Source organism: Centroberyx gerrardi, chromosome 1, assembly GCF_048128805.1.
Source record: "Centroberyx gerrardi isolate f3 chromosome 1, fCenGer3.hap1.cur.20231027, whole genome shotgun sequence".
Taxonomy (NCBI): Eukaryota; Metazoa; Chordata; class Actinopteri; order Beryciformes; family Berycidae; genus Centroberyx; species Centroberyx gerrardi.
Genome location: NC_135997.1, coordinates 33,087,437 through 33,108,853, shown reverse-complemented (window position 1 = coordinate 33,108,853; position 21,417 = coordinate 33,087,437). Strand labels below are relative to the sequence as shown.

Here is a 21,417-nt window from a genome sequence, read left to right as displayed (position 1 = left end):
TCTTCTGGGTTTGCTAACCTCCAGGGAGTCGAACCATCTTATTGGTCAACTGGCAGCGCTGTCTACTGGATTCAGTCTTTTACCAGCCTCTATATTCTTTATCTGGATCCCCATTCGCTGACGCCTCAATGACCGTTTGTCTTCCTGGCGTCCATAAAAAAGATTTTGCACGGATAAACAGTACAATACGATGAACATTAACAGAAATAGTTGTTATAACTTAAACATTCTGAGAAATTCAGAAAAGGTACAAATACAGCGGTGGTTCTCAACGTGGGGTCCGGGGACCACCAGGGGTCCTTGAGGGGGTTCCAGGGGGTCCCCAGCAAATTGATGAATTGTTAAACTTCAGCATTATTTCATTTACAAGAAGTTAACACTATCAGAGAATTTAGAAGAATCATATCTAAATCATATCTAACAATAAAAATATTGTCATATTTGGGTCCGAAAATCTCATCAAATGGGGGTCAGTGGCCCTAATGTGGACTAAATTAGGGGTCCTTGATATGATAAAGGTTGAGAATCACTGCAGTACAAGACGTCTCATTAAACCGATCTACAATTGATAAATATTAAACATGGAGGATGCAGTATTAGTTAAAACATATTAAGGCCAAGACATTAGGCATGGAAGAAGCAAGGTTTGTTCAATTTAGCTGCCAAAGCAGATTTTGAGAATAGAATAGACTGACAAAGCCTGACAAAGTGGCTGATGGAAGTGTCAAACTTACCACAGACTTGCCACCACCAAAATTCACCAGCATTTGGCTAGTGGTTCACGCTATTGTCAAGCCCTTATGCCATTATGCCTGAACCCCATGCACCCCAACTGCACTCATGCTAAGGCTGGTCAGGCTGAATTTGTCGCTCAATTGCTTGTGTTTTGGTTGGTTTAGGTTCAGAAATATTTTTGGAAAATGCTTTTAACCATTTGGCTCAAACAAAGCTATACACTTTGGACTTGGGTGTTTAGGATTTTTTTTTTGGTGAAATCATCTTACTGCACTGCAGATTTTTTTACCAGTTTCAACAAATTTGTTTTTTTTCCAGGAGAATGTAACTTTACTTGGTAAAAGTGAAATTGACTCGGACAAAGTTTTTTCTTGATTGTTTTATGATGATTCGTATTGGCATGTATCAGGTGAAATTGATTGAAACCATCAAGATTATCTGCCAGTGCAGTGAGATAACTTAACTAAAAACATCACAAAAAAATAAGCTTGATAGGTCTGGAAACAAGTTAAAATCACTTGACAGCTTGCCATTTTTTTGCAATGCAAACTTTTTAAGTCTGAACATACTTCTAAACCTCCTACCACCTTCCCTCTGTTCCCAATGCAGATCTTCCAGGGCCTCCTCTGTGTTCTCTACAACCTGGGCGACGGGGACTACAACCTGACCCTGCCCACCTACCGCCTCGACAACGGCGAGTGGCACGAGGTGTTCCTGGATCGCCACGACAACGAGATGACCCTGCGATTGGATGGCGGCGGGGGCCAGCGGGAGGTCACGGGGTCGCAGGGCCGGAGCCGAGAGATTGTCATCGACCCCACCGTGGTGATGCTGGGAAACGCCTTCCCCTCCGGCGTCAACAAGAGCTTCCAGGGTGGGTAGAAACAGTACAGTGCGTTTTTTTTTTATTTGTCTCCATCTTTGGTGCTCAGCGCTCATTGCTCATTGCTGTGGTGTTTCTGCACTACTCTTCCCAGAGATCACCTGTCAATCAAACAGTGTGGGCGGGACTGTGACGTCTTGTTCTTTGGATTTTCTGTTGATTCAGTTTAAGTTTCTGTAGGTGGCGCTCTTTTCTTTGTCTGTTCAGCCTGTATTGTCAATACTGTAGCTACTAGTCAAAAGCCTCTACGTCAAATACATCATTATATTCTAGATGGTTTATCTGTAGAAGAGCAGCCTAGAATTTGTGTGAGCTGAATCAATAGCAAACACGCAGCAGAGCTATTGGCACATTCATCCATGTGTATGAGAGGTGGACAGAGAGTACCCTCGCTTCAACTTGTGCTTCCATCGATTAGCATTGAGCTCATCGAGAGCAGGACAGACCTGTTTCCAACTTCACATAAAAAATATCCTCTTCTTCTTCTTCTTCTTCTTCTACCCTTTCCCATGTGTGCAACCGTAATACCCCTGTCGATCTAAGAAACCGTCTCCCATAGATGAAATAGCAGCCAAAATTCCCACGAGAGAAAATGCCAAAATATAAGCCAAGCAATTAGCCTGTGCGGTATGTGTGTGTTTATGTGTGATGTACATCTGTGAAAGTGTGTTAAGTCAAAATACAGTGAGAAGCATGGCATCATGACTTGTAAAACAAAACTGTATGCCCAGATTAATTTGTCAGATTTTGACAACACAGTGTCCCATAGCCGTGGGATTATATTTTTATATTTTCCTGGAATAAAGGGCCTATTCTTCAATCAACATGCCAAACAAACACTAAAACGATTGGCTTTACTCCCTTTGAATTCAACTTTATCGGCGAGGATTTCTAAAGGGCTGCTGAACCTGAAACAAAAGCACCGCACCGAAATGACTCCTATAATTATGCAACTTTTGGCTGAAAATCATTTTCCCACTGCCGACAACAGTTACTGCTGTTATCTGCATCGTACTCCTCTACCTGCAATATTCAGAGTTATTCCTTTAGTTCTTGTATAGTATTGACTCTTAAATTGGTTCCCCTTTAATTTGGTTCCCTTTAAAAAGTCTACAAAACTGAGTGTCTGGCAGCAGTTTTGTTAAAGAAAAAAAACACTTAAAAACCCAGCATAATTATTGACTGTACTTCCTACAAACACAGCTGAAGGGGAAAAAAAGGTGATACAACTAGAAAGGCCAATAATTAGCGGCTGCAAACATACCAGAGCTGAGAAGACTGATAAGGTATTTAAAAACCCAGCAGGAGTGACAGTCAGTTAAAGGATAATTCTGGTTATTTTCCACCTGGGTCTTATTTTCCTCGTTTTTTGCCATCAAGATGATTGATAATTTTCCGATTATATTTTGGCTGAAACTTGCAGTATTAGCTAATTAGCAAGTAGACGCACAAGTACTCAGCAGCGTTCAAGTCATATTGGATGTTCTGTAAATACCAACTGCCGACTGGGAAAATCCGTTCGCTATATCCAATCCTCCCCATCCTAAAACTACGAACAAGGCCCACTCATAATATTTCTAAAGAACTCATAAAGAACTCATACGTGAAGATAAACCCACTCTAGCCATATTGTTAAGTTTCTTTTTCAAAGGGAGGTAAGTGATCCTTTCGCTCATCATTGAAACATCCAGTCATTTCAAGAGTAACTCACATAAAGCCCAGGCAGACTTTCAGGTTGATGGAAGTAAAAAATAAAAAGAGGTAAGCATTTTATGACAGTCTTACAACAGTATAGATCTAGTCGAGTGTCTCATTCAGCGGAGAACCGATGGACTGCACAATGGCTGATGGGCAGCAAAATAACACTGGAGACTGCTGGCAATAGATCATCCAAGCTATATAACTTGGATAACCTGTGTGTGAGGGAAAGACAATGCGATGTGATGTACGGCTGATGAGGCAAATTGAGAGGCATGGCATGTTGTTCAGGGCATGTGAGCCGGTTGGACACGTTTTTCTCGTGAAAAGTGCTGCCAGGAATAGGTCCTTTTATCTCTTTGTAATCCCTCCTTTCTAGGAAGAACAGTGATGTTTTTTGTGTGTTCGTGAATGATTGATGTGACAGTTTAATGGCTAATTCACCCAAATGCATCTTCATTGTTAGTTGGGATTATGGCCCTCCCCGGGGGCGGGGGTTGGGGGTGGGGGGGGGGGCGCATATGTGTGTGTGTGTGTGTGTGTGTAAAGAGTGTGTATGTGTTTGTGTGGGTCGGTGCTGTGTTTCGATAATGTCTTTAGTTTGAGAGTTTTTGTTCAAGTGTGTGGGAGGGAGATGGAGATTAATTTAGGTATATATATGTTAGTGTGTGGGTGTGTGTGCGCGCGTGCGCGTGTGTGTGTGATGTGAGAATGCATTCAGTTTTAAAGTGTTAGAGTGGGGAAGGTTAGTTAGCATGCCTTAGTGTCTTAGTCTGCATGTTATTGTGTGTGTGTGTAGATGTGTGACTGTGTCTGTAAAGTGTGTATATCCAGTTTTGTGAGTGTGCGTGCTTGAGAGAGCGAGAGAGACACACACGCACGCACACACACATACACATACACACAGCAATGTTATTAAGATGATGTGTGGCAGCTACAGGAGAAAAAGAGTTTGGGTTAGGAAGAAATATAGAAAAAAGGAGAGGCAGGTTGATAGAGATAGAGGGAGAAGAAGAGAGGAAAGCGAGGTCCCCAGAGTTAGACAGTGAGAGGTGTAGACAGCTTTGCCTCAGGCAGTAAGAGACAATGCATGTGTTTATTAAATGGACTTTAAAAGCGTTTCCCTTCAAAAGGGGCAGATGTGATCTACGGTGGCAGGGAAAGTGCAAGTGTGTGTGTCTGCATGTACATTTATGCACGTCTTTTCACACAGTGACTGTGGGGGAATGAGCCGGTAAACGAATACACCATGGCTTTTGGAGATTGGCCCATTGGTCAATTTAGCTGCTGAGAACAAAGACACCAAAACCATTCACGTGTCCCCAGAAGATCATTGGCTCCAGTGCTCCATGCTAACACTAGCAAATACTATGTTGAGTGATAGTAGGCTCCATGCTAACACTAGCAAACACTATGTTGAGTGATAGTAGGCTCCATGCTAACACTAGCAAATACTATGTTGAGTGATAGTAGGCTCCATGCTAACACTAGCAAATACTATGTTGAGTGATAGTAGGCTCCATGCTAACACTAGCAAACACTATGCTGAATGATAGTAGGCTCCATGCTAACACTTAAGCATACACTATGTTGAGTTATAGTAGCTAGCCTCCATTCTAACACTTTAATTAGCATACACTATGTCGAGTGATAGTAGGCTCTATGCTAACACTTTAATTAGCATACATTATGTTGCTTTAGCATACACTAGCATCTCCCATCACCCACCACCTTCACTTTCTATGGAAAAACAGCAAAAGTATAGTCCCTGGTAGTTCAAACAAATGCTGAATTCAGTACACAGGCTGCAGAGGTTTTTATGTTATGCTGGTTATTTTTGTTAATGTGGTTCTTGGTGTGTATTCTTTGTTTTTATTTTGGTCGTGTTGTTAGGGATGTATTGTGATTGAGGTCTGAGATAGAGACATATATTTTGAAAGTAGGCCATTGTATTATGAGTAGCTATGTATGAGAGGGAGAGACTATAATTAAGGTTTAGAAGGTGAGAATTGTGAAGATGTTGAAGACAGGGGCTATTGTGTGTTGTGATTGGAACTTTAGTAAACCTTTAACACAAAACTACCATCAATTGACCTACAACTGAAACCATGATTTCATCGCCACCTATGATTCATAAGACATTGGGCCTCATGCAAGAACCACTCGTACGAACAGATTCGTTCTTAAATCACTCGTACGAGCGATTTAAGAGAACTTGCCGCATTCACCAATTTTCTTGTATTTACAATTTTCTCTTAGGTACGAACAAAATGTGCGAGTGGTCCAGACCTGTCGTACGAGTCACGTACAATCAACCTGCCGTTCTCCAAAGCAAAAAAAAAACGTTGTTGTTGACTAATGGATTGTATCTGTCACTTTGAAGAAATTTTGAGTTTGAATATATAAATGACACTGTAAAGTAATGTATAATCATGTTGAGATTAACCAGTACAGTGGTTACAGCAACAGGAAAAATAGCAAGGGAGCACTGATGGCTTTTTCAAAAGAAGGTAGTGCGTAATTTATTTTACCAGAGCCGCATAAAATTTCATAAGTATCCATGTGGGTTACATAGTAGCCTATAAGTGCGCTCAATACAAAGACAAAACAAAAAACACTAATAATTGCCAGGTTTGACAAACACTCAGATGAGACAAAGGCAAGGTTAGATTGTATTGGGGGAAATACATAGAGGGAGATAAATCTGATTTATTTATAGGCTATTTTACTCCAGTTGATAACTTTAATGTGGGTAAGTGCAAGTGAATCTAAATTTAGGTCTTACCAGGTTGAGGTGCAAGTCGCTGTCCAGGGCGACATCGCTGAACACCTGACACTGCTATATCGCCAATTATGGCAGGTATCGGCCTATTCTCTCATCTGTCTGTGTAACAGAGAATTCCTCTTGGCCCCCTCCTGTTGCAGCCATGGATCTCCTTGCTTTTTGCATCTAATTTAATGTCAAGCCATTTCTTTTTTTATTTCTGTGATGGTGTCCTAACGACAAATCACTATAGTCCTATAATATTCCTATAATACTCCGATAGAGACTTAGAGTGTCACTATAATATTCCTATAGGGAATTATAGCTTTGTTGTGATATTTATTTAGTGTTCATCTAAAATGTATAGAAATACTATAGTTGTTTATCGCAAGGGAACGCACAGAGTTATTTTCTCCCATTCCTTGGCTTTAGCAGGGCCTTTGATTCCACTATTGAATTATATTAAATATTATATGCTTTGGTTGACTTATTTCTAATAGTAGGACTTCAATCTCTGAGCTGGTAGACTTCTCCTTAGTCTTCCTCTCAGTTTTATGAATGAAGCTTCCCGACATATGGGCCGGACGCCTAACCTTATATGGCATTATTGGGGCGTCAATTATGCAAATTCACAATGCGCGCGTTCATTTAGAACAGGTGGAATTCATCATGTTTACGCAGGTCATTTACGACAGTTTTCTGAAGATACGAGCGTTTGGTGAATCTGATGTGGCACACTCGTACGAGTCCACCTCACGAAAAAAGTAAGAGAAATTTAAGATAAGAATACGAAAATGTTCTTGCATGAGGCCCATTGTGTCAGAATGCCTCTTTCAACAGCATGCAGCATTGGAAATCGCATCAAACCTTTAACACCAAACATCTGTGCTAATTATGCTAATTTTGGCAGTATAACCATATAACCAGTTCCAATTCATTGCTTGTGTGTGTGAAGCTTGCTGGATTTAAAATAAGAAAAATGGGAAAATAATTCTGCACACTGCAAATAAAAGGCTAGGACAAAAATGTTTCTTTAGTTCAGAAAAACTAATTTGTTGCATAAGTGCCCAACATAAAGGTGCAAGTGAAAAAAGAACTCTATGTACAAAGGAGCTAAGGAGCAAACGTTTCAGCTACTGTATATGCTTTATGTTGGGCACTGTTGCAATAAATTAGTTTTTCTGAACTGTGCAGAATTATTTTCCATTTTTCTAGTCTACAATACCTTGATTCTTGTACCTGCGTTACAATTGACCTTCATCATGAGCACAACCAGCATCTTTACTTTTTTTTATGAATTTAATATAAAACATTGAATATCTAACTAGCAGTGGCAGCTACAGTCTATCCTTATTGTACTGCACTTCCGCATTTCCTGGCACATGTGGGGAGTTTTATTTACCTGGAACGGGATTAGTTTTTACACAATTACTTATTTATTCCCTGTTTCTCCTGGCTCCCATTGGATTTTACATTTGATTTTTCTTTTGATTCAGTTGGATTTTATTGAGGGCTGCTTTTTTCTACTTGGTACTCGGCGCATTTTAGCATATTTCAGAATTTGAAATGCTTTTTTATCTATTTTATTTGTTTTCAACTTGACTTTACACCATTATTACATCACTTTGCCTACTGTCTTTTAATGGATTTTAATTGGATTTCCCTATCGGCCTGGACTTCTTAGCCCTTGCTGCTGCCATGAACTCGACTGCTCCACTCCCCACACTCTCCCCCGCCTGCTGCTCTGGCTGTCAATACCTCGTGGGCAGGGTTGCCTCTCTTTCCCGGGAGCTGATCTCCATAAAAAAGCTGCTGTTTAAAAATGCCACAGAGACTGCAACTACTAATGATTGCACCTTACCATGGAATGGTGACCCCCCAGAACACTGCTCCACTCCCCATTTACGTGCCCCCTGATCAGAGGTTGTGGCCAGGGGTAAGTTTAGGGGAACTGGCCACCAGGCTATTCCACCTGTCCCCCCGATTTCTACATATAACCTCTTTCCAGCCCTGGAGAGCCTGGTGGGAGAGGAAACTGGCGGTGCTCAGCTCCAGCCCCAGGAGTCGTGCTCCTTCTTCTGCCTATCACCAACAGGCAGTCCCTCACAAGAAGAATGTGGCTGGTGGGGATGCTGCTGCCTACTGGTGCTGACCCTAGTACTCCCTTGGACACCCAGCGTCGACAAGGTGCACCTTCACCCCCTGCTCCTGGGCTTCACCATCGGATTGCTGGTGTTTCCCCCTCACTCAGGTGTCTGTCCTCCAGTCAAGTGAGAAGATAACCTCATTGTAGGCGATTAAATCGTGAGGAAGGTGAAATTCTCTAAGGCAGTAGTTGAGTGTTTTCCAGGTGCTCCCCTATCTGACATCAGCACGCAGCTACCTTCTCTCATGCTGAAGTACCCTCACATCAAGTGCATTGTGATTCATGCCGGCATCAACAATATCCTGTCCCGTTGGGGATTGGAGATAATAAAGAATAATTTTGAGTCTGTGGTGGGGTATCTTAAAGCCCATAACATAAATGTGTTCATCTCAGAACCCCTTCCCCTACTTTAAAAGTGTTGGGGAACTGAGGTGTTTAGTCACGTATTTGCTCTGAGTGACTGGTTGAGGAACTGGTGCCTTAACAAACACATTGGCTACGTGGAGAATTTTGAACTTTTCTGGCTACATGACTTATTTTTCAGATCAGATGGTCTACATCCCTGGTTGGCGCTGTAATGCTATCCAACAATATTGAAAAATGCACATGGGATTTACTTTTGTATAAAGGTTTCAGTTAGAGCCAATCTATGAATCAATATCGGCTTAAGGTTAGCGATTTTTGACTGCAAAGGTAGTTACACATGTTAACACACAATTTGACATAGTTTAACAACTGACGTAATTATAAAATTAATAACAATAATCTTTGTTTTTATAGCACTTTTCAAAAACAGACTTTACAAAGCTGCTTTAGAGATAAAAGATCAGCAAAGGCATGAAATAACAAAGCAAGAGAATAAAAGGAAAGGAGAATAAAAACAAGCAGGAGGAGATAAGACAATTCAGAGCATCAATAAATGAATGAATAAAAAATGTAATATCAATAAAACATTATAAAAAGACCAGTTTAAAAAAATTAGTTTTAGGAAGTGATCTAAAGAGGCTAATGAAGGGACTGAGCTCCTCAGGTAAGATGTTCCAAAGCCTAGGAGCCCTAATGGCAAGGACCCAATCACCCTCAGTTTTCAGCCTAGACTTTGGAACAACAAGGAGGGCCTGGTCCGAGGATCTCAGGCTGCACACTGGCTCAAAGATCACCGATTTTAAGTGCGGGCCAGACCCATACGTGCCTTAAAAGTAATCAGCAAAATTTAAAAATCAATCCTAAAGTTCACAGCCAGCCAATGCAGAGAGGCTAATATAGGTGTAATGTGTTCTCTTTCCTTGGTTCTAGTAAGAATGTGAGCTGCAGAATTTTGATTAAGTTGTAATTGGCCGATTGATTTCTCAGGGAGGCCAGAGAAAAGAGCATTGCAGTAATCAAGTCTACTTGAGACAAAGGCGTCTATGAGTTTTTCAGTGTCCGAGAAAGCAAGAAAAGGTCTAACTTTGGCAATATTTCTGAGCTGGTAGAAGAAGTTAAAATGTGATGAAAAACTGAGGTCAGGATCAAAGATCACCACCAAATTTCTTGCCTGCTGTTTACAATCCAGTCCTAAAGGAGCCAGTACTGTCATAACATATTCTGTATTCACTCTTAACTTACTAAATTATTTGACATCCCAACCTTAATATCTTACAGGCAACTACTGAGTGCATTGATAGAGAAGAGCTTGTTGGGATTATCAGCCAGGTAGACCTGCGTGTCATCTGCATAGCTATGAAAGGACACATTGTGCTTGTTAATGACCTTTCCCAGAGGCGGCATAAAGGATACATTGTGCCTGTTAATGACCTGTTCCACAAGGTATAATGGGCGCAGGGATTGAAACAGAGTCACCGATACACACTATAAAGTCCCTATTGGTAAGATAAGACATAAACCAGTCCCACCCAGTTAGAGAGATGGTCAATTAAAATAGAGTGGTTCACTGTATTGAAAGCAGCAGAAAAGTCTGACAAAACTAAAATGGTGCAATCCCCATTATCAGAGTTCAGGCGTATGTGGGAAACTTTAAGCAGAGCAGTTTCAGTGCTTTGATGGACTTGGAAACCAGATCAAAATTTTTCATAAAGGGTATGGTTATTTAAGAAAGCAGCCAACTGGGGGTAAACTATTTTCTCTACAACTTCAGACAGAAATGGGAGTTTAGAAATTGGTCTATAGTTACTCATGACATTCAGGTTCAAATTAGACTTTTTAAGAAGTGGCTGAACAATGGGCTGCTTAAAATGTGAGGGTAGAGTCCCTGTGCTTAAAGAACTGTTAATAGCTAAAATGACAGGCGATTAAATGGTAAAAACATATTTCAAGAGCCTGGCTGGCAGGACATCTAATGAAGAGGATTTCATACACACCACCATTTTATGCAGTTCAGTCAAGGAGGGGTCAAAGGAGCTCAGAACAGGGGTGGCTGTGTTACAGACCATACAATCTTGAGAGGGGGAAATTTGGGCATGAGTGCTAGAGACCTTATTGACGAAGAAGGACAAGAATCTTTTGCAATGTTCAAGAGAGGAGCCAGCAATTCCCTTAGGACCAGGACAAATGATGAATGATGATGATGGAAACCAATCTACCTTGCTCAAACACTGCAGGCCAAACGTTTCTCCTTATCCTCCTTACGGTTTAGCATTCGCAGATTAAAGGTAGTAGTTGATGATAATGCAAGACCAAATAAATGGCCCGGGACTTGGATAACTGACACAAGATTTCCAATTAAGCCTCACAAATGTACGAAAGTAGCGTGTAGCCCTTAGCAAGACTGTGAGCTGTGGGGAAAAGTAGGTTATTTTTATATCATATTTAAATTATTGTTGTAAATTTTACCTAATCTACACAAATCCATTTAGAATTAATTACCATATAGGTTTGGAGCTGCAACAAGTTCTCATTTGCTCACTTTTATGATAATGCTAGTGACCTACTATCACTTAGTGCATGCCAGTGATTTTCAATCCTGGTCCTCAGGATCCAGAGCCCTGCTGGTTTTCATTCTAGCCATCTAATCAGGGACTGATATACACCTGGGATGCAAGATGAATTCAATTAATTGCAATTAACTACCAGGTAGGATAGAAAACCAGCAGTACTCTGGGACCTGAGAACCAGGACTGAGAACCAGTGCTGTATGCTGGAGTAAATGATCTGCTGGGGACACAGGGTGATTTTAATATCTATGTTGTTATTACTTGACGAGTATGTAAAGTAAAACTATGTATTCCTTTAATTTTGTGTTTGTGTGTGTGTGAATGTACATAAAAGTGTGTTTCTTATTCCTTGTTTTTTCCTTGTTCCTTGTTCTCTCTGCAGGCTGCATGAGGGACCTGCGCCTCAACGGTCGCTACATCCCATTGGACAGCCAGCCACGAGACGGGGTCTCCCAGGTTAGCATGCAGGGGCTCTCCCTGGGGTGCTCCTCCGACTCCTGCAAAAGGAACCAGTGTAGCCCCCCCTTCACCTGCGTTGACCTGTGGAGGGTGCACGAATGCAGGTACATACATGCACACAAAACACACACACCCAAATGGAAATGCATACACAGTCACATGCACACACACTCGGAAATGCATATAATACGATACATACGCACTGATCATTTTCACACTAAGCCATAAAAGCACATATGAATAAAGCAACCACATACCAACTTGCTCCCCAACACACACATACGCACTCTCAGAGAGATTAATGTAGGTGGTGATTGTGCTGAGATTGCACGTGAATGCATGAACACAATAACTTGCACACACACTCTCAAACTGAGGCTTTTCCATAGATGGATAGATCAGTATTTGACATTGAAAAAAGAAAGTTGGCATTGTATTTCACATTGGAAAAAAATGGAATTGAAAAACTGGACATTGGCACTGAAAACAAAAATTCAACTGAAAAAAAAAAAAAAAAAAACATTAGCATTGAAAAACTTTCATTGAAAATAGTATGTATTGGCATTGAAAACAAATATTGTATTGTTGTTGTATTCAATTGTATTGAAAAATAAAACATTGGCATCCAAAAATAAAATCTTGGCATAAAAAACAAACTGACTGTAACACACTTGCTCACCTCCCAAAAGAGTGACAGAAGAAAACTATCATTGAAAAAAAAAGAAAAAAAAAAAAAAAGATGAGTGCATAGTCAAAAACTGAGCAACTGTTACATTCAGTTCATTTTTTATGCCAAGTTTTTTTATTTTCTGATGCCAAAGTTTTGTTTTTCAATACAGATCAATGTCAATAAATACTATGTTCAATGAAAGATTTTCAATGTCAGTTTTTGTTTCCAGTGTCAGTGCCCTTTTTTTCCAATGCCATTTTTTTTTCAATAACAAATACAAATACAATACAATACCAATTTTTCCAGACAGATAGATAGATAGACAGACAGACAGACAGACAGACAGACAGACAGATGTTTTTTTTTTTAAATGGATACTTTTTGGAGAGAAATATCTCATTTAGACCCATGTTTGGAGAGGGAAGAGAATGCCATTTGAACTCAAATCAGCACCGTGCCGCTGCTCCCAGGCCTGCTTGACAGAGGTGAAGCACTGCAGAGTGGCTTCAAAGTCAACCCTAGAGTGGTTCACCACACATACGAGATCACGGTCTGCATCAAAGACACAAACAGAACCACTAGCCGGCACATTCAATGCTGATGATTGGCCATTGCATTTACACACGAGTCAAGTTTTCCACTTCATTTTGACGGAAATATTCAGGTAAATCTAACAGCTCCGAACAATGTCTCCCGCCGAAGTGTCGCTGAACAAGACACTGAACCCCTACCTGGTCACTCATTGGCTAAATGCCTAACATGTAAGAGGTAAAAATAAATTCTGTTCCCAACCCACTGACCCTGGTAGGATTCAAAATTTTGCCCCGACAAACATTTCACCTGCACTGCCTGGCTTTCTCTCTAAAGGTTAGTTTGTTTGTCAGTGGGTAATGGGAAATGCGGCCGCACAATGAAAAGCTGCAGCAAGCTAACAACCTCTCCTCTAACGCGGGCCAAATCAGAGTGCTCTTAGCAACATACACTAACCTCAGCAATTTCTCCGCCGCTGGTAACATCAGCCCTCCATTCACTCTCCGCAGCCGCCGAGCTTTTAATCTTGCCTTCCCCTCTTTTCTCCTCTCCTCTGCTCCACTCACCCACATTCTCCTCTCCTCCATCCACCGACCATTTTCTTTACAATGCCTCTCATCCGTTGCACTCTCTCATCTTTGGCCCCTCCATTTCTCGGTTCTCTGTGGCTCTCATCTTGCGGCACTCTTGCTCAATTTTGCCCCCCACCCCCTCCTCACTCTGGAAGATGACAAGAGAGCAGAAAGTGTCGGGGTGGGGTGCTTCAAGGCCAAGCGTTGGATAGCATGTTGTCCCACAGGGCAACATGTAAACAGGCCTTTGTCAAATAGCATACTGTAACGTGGGCAGGTCTTCCCCCAAGCGCTCATGTAACCACACACACACACACACACACACATACACACAGATGTACTGTAGTAATCTGTGGTGATAGTACTTGATTTCAGTCATGACTAATGCCTTGATAAGAGTGAGCGGAGAAAAGAGGATACACTGCGGTCTAGTTGACTGAGAGGCGTCTCGTGTTCAACACCTACGCAGCCTCCAAGCAACGCTTAATGGAGCTTTCATTGTGGCATATGTACTAATAATCCCACTCACAGTTAATTATCTTTAATATTGTGTTTTTCAAAAAAGCAGATCTGCGTTTTTCCTGCAACTTTATCCAGATAGCAGGCATTTAGAGTGGCAGCAGGAGTGATAAACAATAAATCAACGTGTGACACTCATGAAATAAAACAACATAATTAAATAAATCAAGGAAAGAATATAAAAACAACAACAAAATTGGCAAACATTCACTGAAAACATCATGTAAATGACAATCAGGGAAAATGCATTTAAAGAAGTTATTGTAAAGGTGGTACTGACTTTAGTGGCCTTGGATAGGGCATTCCACAGTGTAGGGGCCCTTATGGCAAAAATGAAATCACCTTTAGTCTTGTTTCTAGACTGTGAAATGGCCAGAAGGGCCCTATCTGAGGATCTGAGGCTGCCCTCCATGCTGAAAACTCACATGGGGTTAGAATGTCTGCAATCTGTACTGTAGATGGAGGCCAAACCTTGTTGTGCACTCAGTAAAATCCAAGAATCAGCTCAGAAACCGACTGGTAGCTAGAGTACGGTGGAGACGATGACAATGCAGCAGTGTTTTCCCTTCTTCTGGCACTCACTTTTGGCACTAAAATCCCATAGCAGCTGCATCCTGTACAAGATGGAGATGTGAGAGAAGCGTTTGACAGGTAGGAGTAGAGGGAGTCACTTAACAAAGTAGTGCTCAGCAACACAAAAGCATGGATCACCTTCTCCAGATTGTCAGCGTTTCAAACATATGGCACTACCCAGCAAACATTTAGACGTTGAATAGTTGAAAACCGGTGTAAATGTAATACTGCAATGAAAGTTGAGACGATGTCTGTAGTCGTCCATGGCTGCTGTCTGCATCTTTCTTTTATGAAATTGGGACCTAATGTCTTCCTGAGAAGTAAACAATAAAACAAATTTAAACTTGGCCTTCTCCTGCACAGCTGTTGCTGGATGGTTGCATTTATCCAAAGCCCCTTACAGTACTGTAAGTGCATACATTCCTATCATGGGTGGTTCCCAGCAGAACACAAACCCCTGACCTTAGCAGTGATCGGGCCACACTGTACCCATGGAGCTATAGAAGACCAAAATGGTGAAAATGGCTTCATTTTGGACGGATTCCTCAATTGAATGATTACACAACCCTCAATCTGTTCATCAAATCTTGGGCCAAAAGTAAAAAAAATCAGAAGATAAGTTAACCCTTTGTGTTTCTTGCCTGAGACAAGTATGGGATAAAGGATAATACCACTGAAATCCACGTTGCTGTTGCCTCAAAAAGGTTCAGCCAGTATTTTCTAAGCATGAGCAGATCTCCAGAAACCCGAGGTGAGACTCGTCTCTGATGTCATCAGAGTGTACCCGTGGAGCCGCTCCGCAGACAATGAATAGGAGACTGAATTAATGGGCCCATAAAATGTTTGTTTGAGCTGTTACACCCGAATGAGCTTTTAATTATAGTGGTGCTTTCTGAAGTGAGGCAGAAAATGTGCGCCTATCTGCATAAAATCATCCTAGTTACTGTCACTGTCCCAGTCAGCGTTTTCATCTCTCCCAATTCGTTCTCTGCGGGGCTGTGCACCCGTGTGACATCACAGATTGAGGGGAAGGGGTGAGCTCTCATTTCTGGCTGTGGGAGATGAAGGTTTGCTAATACATAGCTTTATTCCGTACATATGCACTGGCCTTGTAGAGCTGTTAATGTGACACACTGCACATTCTGCACACGCTAGATACACATTTTTCCGTCGCATTCTCATATTTTCTCATTTGTCGTACTTTTCATATTGTACATATCTTTCATACATTTTCCTTGTCTCTGTATATTCTACCGCTGTAAAAACTGCATGCCTTGCATACAGGCAGTCATACTTTTCATTCAAATATCTCTGCTTAATGCATTCTTGTCCTGTAACTGTCCATGTGTTATGTATGATGCCACCCCATTTTCTCTGCTCTTATTTATAACAACCCATTTTCCCCACAGGGATCACCAAGGTTTCATCTAATCTAATCTAATCTCATCTAATCTATGTCTAATTTCTGAGTTTTTGTTTGCCCTCCCTTTGCTATTTTCCCGACAGATGCCCGCCTGGCCACATGATCCGCGTGAACGGCACCAAGAAGTCCTGCGTTTACACCCTGTGCGCCACGCGGCCCTGCCACCGGGGCACCTGCGTGGCCCAGTCGCCCTCCAAGTTCACGTGCCACTGCCCCGAGGGCTACAGGGGGCGCCACTGCGAGACCACGCTGGCCATCTACAGGGAGGACGTGGGCCTCAGCTTCAGCTCCCTCTTCGCCATCTGTATCTGCTTCATGGCCCTGCTAGGTAGCTATTGCAACTACAGCCTGTTGTACACTGTGGGGAGATGATTGAGGGGGGCGAGCGCTGCAGGAGGGCTGTCTTAAATGTGTGTGTGTGTGTGTGTGTGTGTGTATCGCGTTTGTGGTCAGGTACTAGGAGGTAGGAGGTACCTATCCTGGGTCAGAAATTAACCGTGCCTCGGGGCAAAACTTACATTACGGAGAACTCAGTAGGTCATTTGCGCTGGATCTTTTACGTCTTGGACTTGGATTAAATTGGTAATAACTACAAATACAGGGCCTTCCCCCAATGAAGCTAATCCAGTTCGAATAGGGTTTAAGAGGGATTTTTGAATCCACACACACAAAACATGAGGACAACCTTCCCAATGTTGACTGTTTGTGCCCCTTTTGCACAATCCATGTCTGTCCATCTAGCTCAAGGTTTAAAAAGCCTTTGTAATGCAGTCTCTTGACTTTAGTCTGCATCTCCCTTTCATAACTGAACTGGATTTTATAGATGAAGCCAATAAGGGATTATAGTCTTGACTATGGTCAGTCTTTTTCATGGAAAGAGCAGAAGGTCCTAACATTTTGTACTGTTCTAGCCCTTTCTCCAACCTCCCCTGATCATGAATAGGCAAATCCTAACCTGTAGCTCCTCAGTGTGAATGAATGAATGCCAAATTTAGAGCTTTGCTCAACCGCAACCCATGGTGTCATGATGTCATCGCTATGAGTTGGCACTACAGCTACTATTGTAGGTTGTAGTAATTCGATTATGTTAGTGGTGGCACTGTACAAGCACCATCTCTGGCTGGTGGCTAGACGGACCGCTCATTGGCTGCCACGCTGTCTTTTCTTTTCCTTGTTGCATATTCATCCTCCTCTACCTTTAGGTCTGCGTTCATATTCCTAAAGGATCCGCTGCTCAGAAAGCGCCTCAGGCACAGTCGTACACAGAGAAGTTGTTAGTGCGATGACATGTCCCCCTGCTTTAATTGAAGAGAATACAACAGAGCAGTAGGGAGCAGTATGAGACAGAGTGCAGTACAACAGAAGAAAACAGATCAGAGAGGAACAGAATAAAACAGGACGCAGCACAACACCAGAGGAAAACAGGAGGAAGCCGAATAGACAACAAAGAGGAAGCAGCGCACTACACGAGTTGGCAGGAGGGGAGAAGGAGAGGAGCACGAGGGAAGCGATGGGAAGGATGGTGTCAATGTCACGCCGCTGCTGGCCATGTCTGCTCGTCTCCACCTTCGTCCTCATTGGTGATTCAGGGGGCGCCGTCCTCCCCACCCAGACGCCAGACGGACACAGTTCAAATGATCATTTCTCCTCCTCCTTTTCCTCCCACCTCTATCCTGTCTCTCCCCTTCATCCCTCGCTTTCGGGTTCGTATTAAACACGGCATCCGACCTTGATCCTGCCGAGGCCCAGTTGTGTTTTAAGTGTTAATTACTTGATTTGTAGGCGTATAAGGTGCTGTTTACCCAAACCCGCAGAAATTGAGATCAATGCTCCAGGGGCTTTGGTAGTAATTTCAATCGGTGGAGCGTTCCTCGCTCGATCGGTCGAGTGTTTCTCGCTCTGAAACTTAAGTAGCGGCAGGAGAGAGGATTCTTTTTTCTTTTTTTTTCTCTGTGCCTTCATTTCATTTTGTTTGTACCAAGTCCAAATGTTTGAATAACGAGAACAAAAGGAGGGCCGCGGTTCTCTTGACGCGGTGCTGAAGAAAGACTAGCTGTACTTTTGAGAATGTTATGATTGGTGAAGATTAAAGGGAAAATCCACTCTAAAACAGAATTTGCACTATGCCATTCCCTTTGATCTCAAACTGTCCAGTCTCGCATCGCCAACTATGAAGAGTCTCTCACACATTGCTATAAGCAAGAGAGCCAAGACCGTCTTAATCATAGGCATCGGTTGGGTATGGCAAAGTGTGGCACTCGCCATTTCGTAGCCAAATTTAATCTTGTAGTTTTTATCAGTATAATGGAGAGAAAAGATCATGCAAAAATTGCCAGAAATTTATTTGGAAGCCACATCCAAAATAAATTCACATCAGGGAGAATTTAAGACCAATGTTCCCTCTCAGCTAATAATTAGGTAAACTATGTCTAATAATTTATCACATTGACCAAATAATAGTCAGTATAAGTGGGTTTGGAAGTTTTGGTGGCAAATGATAGCAGATGCAGGGACTTAGCTTAGGGTTTAGTCAATTGATGCCCCTGGTCTTAATGATTTAATCCCAAGAAAAAACTTGGAGCTGCTCCATTACTGCTCGATTGATAATGAATGGGAGACTGGCAGTGTTGACCCAGTGACAGTCCCTGGGGTCGTCTTCTAGGGTTGTGGTTTCAGAACAGAGTGTCTAGTTTAGAAATGTTAGCACCGACCCTGTCTCTCGACAACATCTCTGATTAACAACTTGGCTCTCTTCCTTCCAGCTCGAATGTTGATTTAGCAGCCAAAGACGTGACTCCATTCACAAGGCAAATTCTGTTTACTTATTTTGGCTTCGACATGTTTGTAGCGGCGTGTGAATATCACCCTCTTAACATCCTCTCTTCGTTCCCACCTCCTTTCCTCTTGCACTTCACACGGCCCGTTTTTGTCTTTCCATTCCCCCCCTCTGTCTCTTCCACTATGTTCTCAAATCAACTTGTGCCTGTTGCTTTGACATTGACGTTTTCTCCTTTATTCGCCGTTAGAAATTGTTTCCCGTGTTCCCTCCCCTCCCATCCAGCTCGTTCCCTTCAGAGAAAACAAGACACAGGTTTCAGACGAACTTGCGAGGATCCATTTCACGGCGGCAAACAGGACTGACATGAGAACATGACGGTGTTGCAGACCCCTTCTGTTTTATTTTCTCTTGAGAGGGCAAATTGAATTCATCAAGAGATGAGCTGTTCGTTTTAATTGATGTGTGGGATGTCTGTTTTTTTATGTGCAAAGAGATGAAGCTGCGCAAAAACGTTGAGTGATGTCATTGATCTTAAGTGGTTATTTTTCGGCTTTCAGCATCCACATGTACATAGATCAGTGCAGAATTACCACCTGCATATGCACTGATCTATGCAGGTGTATGTGTGTGTATGAGAGAGTTTGTATTTTCTCTGTGGAGTGTGTCCTTGAGCAGTCGTACAGGGTGGCACAGCAGTGAGATTAGACAACGGTATCAGATTAGAGACGCAGATGTTGGTCAATGAAGATTTTATACTCGCATACTGAACATATCCTTTCAATCTGCGCTGCCAGATAAGCTCAGCCAACACTTCAGGGATGGACGCATTTATTCCGTCACACCAGGCAAAGTTAATCAAGATGTTAACTTTTTTTGTATTGTTATACCCACAAGGCAGGATTGAGGGGATTTTGACTGTGCAGTGACAGTAAAGTGGAAGATTTGAAGAGCAGCTCTGATTATGTTAGTGGTGTAATGAGCTCAAATAGCTCTTAAGATCGAGGTTCTCCTGAAATTGAGTGCTACTTTAAGTGAAGCTGTAGGTCAGTATGTCTTATGTGTAGCAAGATGACATGACCCAAAGGTTGTTGAGACCGATAAATTATAAAAGTAGAGCAGAGAGAAGGGCGGTGTTGGTATGCATGTTTCATGTACATGGGCCAATGTGGTTTGTCCTTTAACATGTGTGGTGATAGTTTTATTTATTTAAAGAACAGCATTGACTTTTGGGATTTTGGCCCTTTGGTCACCTTACCCATTATGTGATGAGAGGACTGGCATCACAATCATCTCTGCGTCTCTGGTAGATAGCTCTGTATGCATGCTAACGCTTTAGCATACAGTGTGTTAAGTAATCCCAGGAGATTAGCATTATCCAAAGTATGAAGATAAACGTTTAAGTAATCCAAAATTGTTGATTCTTAACTTCTGAAAACAGAATCTCAATCTTCTTCATTGCTGAAGTCCATTATGAATCAACAGCGCAAAAAACATTAGCTGTCTAACTAGCAAAGCTAGCAAACTCCCAAAAAGTTCCTTAACCAAGTTGGTCCCAAAGTTCCAGAGTTCCAATAGTTGCAGACAGAACAATGTCCAAAAGCAAAATACAATCAACATCACTTGGATAAGATCAAAGTCAGTCATCCAATAGCAAAGCAGCAAAACTCAAGGACCAGAACCTATTTAAATCTTGACTAAACACAGCATAGACAGCTCCTTATTGAGTCAGCCACCAGATCCTTCATTATATTCATCAGAATATCTCTCCACTTGAAAGTACATTAATACCAACTTAAACCCGTGTGGAGCTGGATGTACCGTTGAGGAAGGAGTGGGCACATTGTGATTCCGCCCGACAATATAAGTCAAAGATAATTAGTCGGCTTTTTATGCCCCGGCGAACGAGGGTGAGCAAAGTCCGCGCTCGCGTATGCATTCAATGACATTACGAGCTGTAAGGCATTTAGAGAGATGTATTCCTTGACCCTCTTCCTCCTCACCTCCGCGCACAAACCTAAAATATCTTTCAGCCGTCCTCGTGTGAGCACTTCTTCAGGCTGACAGGCACCTAAGGACACAGAGGGAAATAGAAGACAGAGAGATTTGATTTGCTGAATGATAGACGGATGTAGATAACTGCTGTTAACTTATATTCAAGAAATGCTAATATTCCATATTTGCGGTGCATGTACACAAGGTAGAGCTGTCCGTTTGTTTGTTCGGTATAGATGATGCATTTTATTAAATGGCAATACCACTTAATTTCAGCATTCAAATATGTCATTTTTATCCCCTATGGCAGCTTAGTCTTCATTAGCCAACATTGACCCATAGGCTTGGGCGACTGGGTGAATACACTGGGGATCGGTGATGAACTGAATCCATCACCGACAAATTTCCCCCGGTGATTTTTGCTGATTTAAATGAGTTTGATCTTCGCAAATTTAAAATGTAGCCTGTTGCAACACAGTCTCACGGGGAAGCGCACGCAGGGACGCAAATGACGCTCCACTTGATTTAAAATGCAGTTAGAGCCTAAACACAGCTGACATTTCCCAGAGCCTTCCTGTGCTGGTCTTGTCCCATTTAAGTGTGTCGTGCTGCCGCTTCCTTTTGAGGATCAATGTGCCACCACCTGCTACTGGATCAGCAGTTTTTTTGTTTTTTTTCCCTGACTGCAGGGACTTATACTATAATTTAAAATGTAACAACCCCGCCTTCCTTGCACATTT

At 42.1% G+C, this 21,417-nt stretch overlaps 1 protein-coding gene across 1 annotated transcript in view; it reads left to right on the top strand.

The window, feature by feature from the left end:
- The window catches only part of LOC139916098 (neural-cadherin), a 293,386-nt gene that overhangs the window by 260,002 nt on the left and 11,967 nt on the right, over nt 1–21,417 (top strand). The window contains exons 33-35 of the mRNA XM_078288504.1: nt 1,345–1,609; nt 11,542–11,722; nt 15,990–16,234. Coding sequence (XP_078144630.1) covers nt 1,345–1,609; nt 11,542–11,722; nt 15,990–16,234 — 691 coding nt within the window. The remainder of the gene's footprint in view (nt 1–1,344; nt 1,610–11,541; nt 11,723–15,989; nt 16,235–21,417) is intronic.